Consider the following 5,502-nt stretch of genomic DNA (forward strand, 5'->3'; position numbering starts at 1 on the left):
CCCCATGGGCTTAGTGCCCCACTGGGATGTGGGGAGGGCCGTGGGCAGGGTGAGGGCTGGAGCCCCGATGCCTGACTGGGCCAGGGAGGGTGCATGGCTCTGCTGGAGCCTCATCCCTGTGGCTGTGCTTCTGTCTGCAGGCAGGTGCCTGGGCACAGAGCGGGGTCCTGCCCTGGGACAGGCTGGCTGCCTCCCCTGTGGGCTCAGCTGCTGGCTGTTGTAGGCGAGGAAACATTTCTGAGGGGCAGAGAGGTGCTGTGTGTTTGGAGGGGAGGGCTGACCCCAAGACCTGCTGCTGTCTGCAGCATTTTGTCCCTTACCTCACTGACAACATGGGGATGTGTGCCACCCAAAGGCTGCACAGCCGGAAGTTGTTGCTCCACTTCGCACCTGATATATTTCAGAGGAAAGCTCTTGGCAGAGTCAAGGGGAAATGTGGAGAAGGGGTTGGCGCTGGGGTTTGCATATCCCACCTCTCCCTTACCAGGGTACAGGAAACCTGAGCAGGAGCCATGCCTATGACCTGGGTTGGGCTGGTGGGTCTGCTGTCCTTGTGTTCAGCTGCTCCCAGCCTCACGGTCAGCCCCACGCTCATCTGGCAGGGCAGAGGGGAGCCCGTGGCTCCTTTGGACAGCCCATGGATGCTGCAGCTCCTTCCCTTACTCTTCGTACTGCTACCCGAGGGCTGTGCAGTGGGTACAGCAGCACAGGCAGCCGGTCCCCACTGGAGGGACTCTGCGGTGTGGTACCACTGCCTGGCACCATGCCAGGCGAGTGCTTGGCCGAGGCTCAGAACGTGCCTTGGCAGGACCTTGGGGCAGCCTTGCTGCTTAATATTGATGGGCGCTGCCTCCACAGAGGCCTGGGGGCCCCAGCCCTGCAGATCATTTTCCCGGCTGCTGGACCCGATCGAGTTGCTCCTTGCTCCCAGCGCAGCTCTTGGGTAGGACGAGGGGCTCAGCAGGCAGGGGAGCACTTCACAGCATCGCCTTGGCCTCGGACTGCCCCCCGGCCGCTCCTTCACTGGTGCATGGTGTAGTCCAAGGTGGATCCAGGTGGTGGGAAGAAGGAAGTGTTAGGACTCTCGGAGTGGGGCTGCGAGGTTGGGAAAGGTGTGGGGTGGCCTCTGCAGCTTGCTCCAGAGGTTGAGGTGAAAGGAAGTAGCATCCAGGCCCTGCTTTTTGGGGGTGAGGAGAGGGACTAGGGGAGGAGCAGTAATCCTGGCCTGGCTCCTCCACATACATCTTGTGTGGGTTCCCCTGTTCCTGAACCTGTTGGGAAGGGCTGGGTCTGGGATCGTCCCTGGAACTGGCCCAGCATCCTGGATGCTCATGCCTTCTCTGGTTTCCTCTGAGTCAGACTCTCCATGTCGCTCCCCCGGCCCCCTCCCCGCTGGGAAAGACGAGATGGGACCAGAGAGCATCTGAGCCCAGACGCCAAGGGGCCTGTGCCCCCCGCTCCACGCAGAGAGCCATCCCAGCAACAGTGGCCCCACAGCTTCCAAGAGTCTGGGCTCAGCACCCTCTGCTCTGCATCCTTGTGCAGGGCGAAGGAGAGGCCCCTGCCGTGCTGTGCAGGCGGGCGTCTGGCAGAGTCGGTGCAGGGAGCTGTGCGACCGGCATCAGCACATCCGGGAGGGGAGACCCTTCCTGAGGGACAGCCAGGCAGCAGGGTGGCCTGCCCACGCTGAGCTCCTCTCCCCCCAGGCGTGGTGTGGCAGGGATGAGGAGCCGGCAGCGGATGTTTGCAGCGGTGATGCGCCTGCTCCTCAAGTGCCTGCGGCTGGGCCGGCGGCGACGGTTTAAGCTGGTGCGGCAGGCGGAGCAGCTGTGGCACTACGGGCACCTCTGCCTCCGCTCCCTGCTCTACAACTCCTTCACCAACAGCGACGTGGTCCTCGACTCCCTCTTCGAGCCCGTGTACTGGCTGGTGGACCACGTCACCCGGTGGTTTGGTGTGGTGAGTACCCTCCCCGGGCAGGGGGGCACCTGACTGTGGGGGCTGGGGCGAGCATGCTGCTGGGGCAACTGAGTCTTGGGGCTGCCTGTGTTCTAGACAGGAAGGGCATGAGGACCTCAGTGTGTGGTTCAGCTTGGTTTCCTGTGATCCTATCCTGCCCATGCCTCTCCCCAGGCAGCAAGGGGCAAGTGCTGCCCACTTTGATGACCCAGGCCCCTTTCTCGTAGGTGTTTGTGGCACTGGTGATCGGGCTGACAAGCTCCATCGTGGCCATCGTTTACATCTGCCTGCTGCCCCTCATCCTGCAGACCTACACACCTGCCTGGATCTGCTGGCACCTCGCCTATGGACACTGGAACCTCATCATGATTGTCTTCCACTACTACATGGCCATCACCACCTCACCTGGGCACCCACCACAGGTGAGACACCAACCAGCAGCACAGCCTCTCCCAGCTGGGCACTGGGGACCAGCTACAGACTATCACTGGGAACGTCTAAACCAGCCTGGTGGCGTCACTGGAGGGAGCCTCCTCCAGATTGGGGCAGCTAGGCTGGGCAGTGCGGGGTGGGGAGGTGGGGGGGTCACCAAGGAGGTGAGGAGCGTGGGGAGCAGGGGACATGTGCAGCGCTTGGGTGCACAAATATGTTCTGACCTGTGCGCAGGCCAAGGACGATCTCACCGGCGTCTCCATCTGCAGGAAATGCATTGCCCCCAAGCCGGCTCGCACACACCACTGCAGCATCTGCAACAGGTAGGGCTCCCCTCCCTGTGCCCACCGCAGCACTCGGGGCAGTCTCTGGGACACCTCTCCTTGCCCCCTCCCATGCTGCGAGACCAGGGCCTCTTCGCCTCTGCTCTGCCAGCTTCTTGCCTTGTCTCTCACACAGCTTACAGGGCTTGGGGGGGGCTGCCAGCCCCCTTCCAAACACAGTGCTTGTGCTGGCACTGACACTGCTGCTCTCCTCCCTCCCAGGTGTGTGCTGAAGATGGACCACCACTGCCGTATCCTTCTGCAGTACTAACCCGCGGCGCTCTCCTGGCGGGAGCTGGCCTTGCTTCCCCCTTCTCTCCCTGCCCTACTCCTCTCCTGAGTCAGCCAGCACAGGGAAGGGTGTTGGGGGCTGGGCCCAGAAGAACCACCCTGGTCCCTGGGGTGGGTTTGGGCCCGTGATCTGTCATGGTTACATACCTTTAACCCCAGAGGCAGCCTGGCTAAACAACTGTGTGGGACACTACAACCACCGCTACTTCTTCTCTTTTTGCCTGTTCATGACCATGGGCTGCATCTACTGCAGCATCAGCGGCTGGGAGATGTTCCGGGACGCCTACGCAGCCATCGAGGTGAGCGGGCACGCCCCAGCCCTCACCCTGCCATGCACCAAGGCTGCCTGGGCTGCCCAGGCTGAGCTTGCAGAACAAGGCTGGGCCAGGCCTGGTGTTGTAGTGACTTTGCTTCCCCTCTCTCTCCTGCGAGGCCCCCAGCTGCCCTGGTCCTGCGGGGGGGCTGAGATGGAGGGGCCCCCTCCTCTGAGACATGTAACTGGTGCCCTGTTTTCCATCCCCCTAGAGAATGAAACTGCTTGAGAAGGAGAGACTGCAGGTGGCTGCCAACCAGGTGGGACATCCCTGTCCCCCAGCTGCTCCAGGCAGTGTGGAGCAGAGCTGACCTGCAGGCTGGGTCCTGCTTGGGGCCCTGCTCTCAAGGAGCACCCCGCAGCCAGAACCAGCTCCCATGGTCATCTTGTGTGTCAGAGAGCTGGGGCTGGCCGGGCAGCTCTGCTATGGGCACTGCTCCCAGCAGCTTGGGGTCTGCTTCCCTATGCACCCAGCTTCCAGGGGCTTTGGCTGGTGGCAGCTGCTCAGCATGCGCTGCTCAGGGCCTGCTCTACAGCAGGGCGTGCACATCTTGCCCTGAGCACTAGCTGTGGTGTGGTGCGGTGTCCTGACCGGTCCCACAGCTGCTGCCTGCCCCCTTACCTCCAGCCCACTGCTTCTCACCTGTGTGCCAGCTCAGGTGTCTGTCTGTCTGTCTGGTGTCTGCCTCCCCATCACCCTGGCTGTTGTGTTGGTTCCAGCCGCAGTCCTTTCTAGCTGTCTGAGCTCTGCATCAGTGAGGAGTGCGGCAGTCCCCCATCTGGCTTCAAGCTATAAAGCAGTTTGTGTAATCACCCCCTCTCTGGTCCTTTTTCAGACGTACTACCAGACCCCGCCACCCACCTTCTCCTTCCGCCAGCGAGCTTTCCACAAGAGCATGGTCTACCTCTGGGTCCTCTGCAGGTAAGGGGGCTCAGGGGCTGGGAGCGAGGGTTCTGGGGGAAGCAGCGTGTAGCCCCCTGCCCTGTGACATTGCTCACCCTCTGCATCCTCGGGGCCAGGCTGGCTTGCTCTAGCACAGATGTCCTTGCCCTGCCAGCTCTTGCACCACAGAAGAGGAGAGATTTTAGGTCTGTCACAGGGCATTAGAGAAGCTGACCCACCTATACATCTGTGGGAGCCGGGAGGGAGCCTTAGCCCCTCCACAGCTGTGGCACCAGGGAATGAGGGCCTGCGTGCAACCTGCTGTCCCTTGCCGTCTCCAGCTCAGTTGCGTTGGCCTTGGGTGCCCTCACGCTGTGGCACGCTGCCCTCATCACCCGTGGGGAAACCAGTATTGAGCGGCACATCAACAAGAAGGAGAGGCAGAGGCTGCAGAAGAAAGGCAAGGTAAGCACAGCCTGCAAAGCGGGAGGGCTGGCTGGAGCAGAGCCAGATGTGATGTGCGTCTCCCTGGCCTGCAGGTCTTCAGGAACCCCTATAGTTACGGCAGCTGGGATAACTGGAAGTTGTTCCTGGGTGTGGACATGCCAAGGTAAAGTCCTGCCCGGGCAGGTGGTGGCTCAGCAGTGTGCGGGGGGTGCTGGGACACTGGGGCTGTCCTTGGGAAGCTGGGGCAGAGCAGGACAGCGAGCATCCCATGCTGTGCACTGCTCTGGGTTTTGCAAGCCACGGAGGACCCAGGCATCAGCTGCCTTGTGGCTCCTCAGCCCTGCCCGGTGGCAAGCTCCGGCCTACCCAGCGCTCCTTTGTCAAAAAGAATCCCGGCTGAGGAGCTCGGCCATCGTGGCAGCTCAGGGACACAGGCTGACAGCCCTGGCTCAGCTCTGCGGAGCTGAGAAGCACCAAGACTTCAGCTTTTTGCTGTGGTCTCACTCCTCTCCCCACAGGCACTGGCTCACCCGTGTCCTGCTGCCCTCTCCTCACCTGCCCCACGGGACGGGCCTGAGCTGGGACCTGCCTCCCTGCATGACCGAGCAGCGCGCGCCGCTCCTGGCCATCTGAGCCCTGGGTGCTGCAGATGTCCCTCCCCGCAGGCAGGGGAACACACAGGGGACCCACTCCACCACCATGGCTCCCTTTGGCCCAAATGCCCACCTTGGCAGGAGGTGGGTGCTAGCACACATGGCTGACCGGAGCCAGAGCCACGGGAAACTCCTTGGACAGTGTCGGTGTCTGGACGCCTGCTCTCTTGGCTCTGTGGTGGCTGGAGGCAAGCCCCGGGG

At 62.5% G+C, this 5,502-nt stretch overlaps 1 protein-coding gene across 1 annotated transcript; it reads left to right on the forward strand.

Annotated features, from left to right (window-relative positions):
* Window positions 1–1,707: 1,707 nt before the first annotated feature.
* On the forward strand, window positions 1,708–5,281 carry ZDHHC16 (zinc finger, DHHC-type containing 16). Its single transcript, XM_009703556.1, has 10 exons — window positions 1,708–1,959; window positions 2,187–2,381; window positions 2,626–2,714; window positions 2,937–2,965; window positions 3,171–3,304; window positions 3,531–3,578; window positions 4,155–4,240; window positions 4,543–4,666; window positions 4,741–4,811; window positions 5,167–5,281. Exons 1-10 carry the CDS (start codon window positions 1,723–1,725, stop codon window positions 5,279–5,281), a joined length of 1,128 nt encoding a protein of 375 aa, XP_009701858.1. The 5' UTR covers window positions 1,708–1,722.
* Window positions 5,282–5,502: the final 221 nt, after the last annotated feature.

The sequence above is a fragment of the Cariama cristata genome, unplaced genomic scaffold, assembly GCF_000690535.1.
Source record: "Cariama cristata isolate BGI_N322 unplaced genomic scaffold, ASM69053v1 scaffold24047, whole genome shotgun sequence".
Lineage (NCBI taxonomy): Eukaryota > Metazoa > Chordata > Aves > Cariamiformes > Cariamidae > Cariama > Cariama cristata.

Excerpts from the sequence above, each read along its gene's own strand:
- ZDHHC16 (XM_009703556.1), top strand. The coding sequence starts at position 1,723 with ATGAGGAGCCGGCAGCGGATGTTTGCAGCGGTGATGCGCCTGCTCCTC. Across the intron at positions 2,382-2,625 it reads CACCTGGGCACCCACCACAG|GCCAAGGACGATCTCACCGG; the intron begins GTGAGACACCAA and ends ACCTGTGCGCAG. Across the intron at positions 4,667-4,740 it reads GGCTGCAGAAGAAAGGCAAG|GTCTTCAGGAACCCCTATAG; the intron begins GTAAGCACAGCC and ends CCTGGCCTGCAG.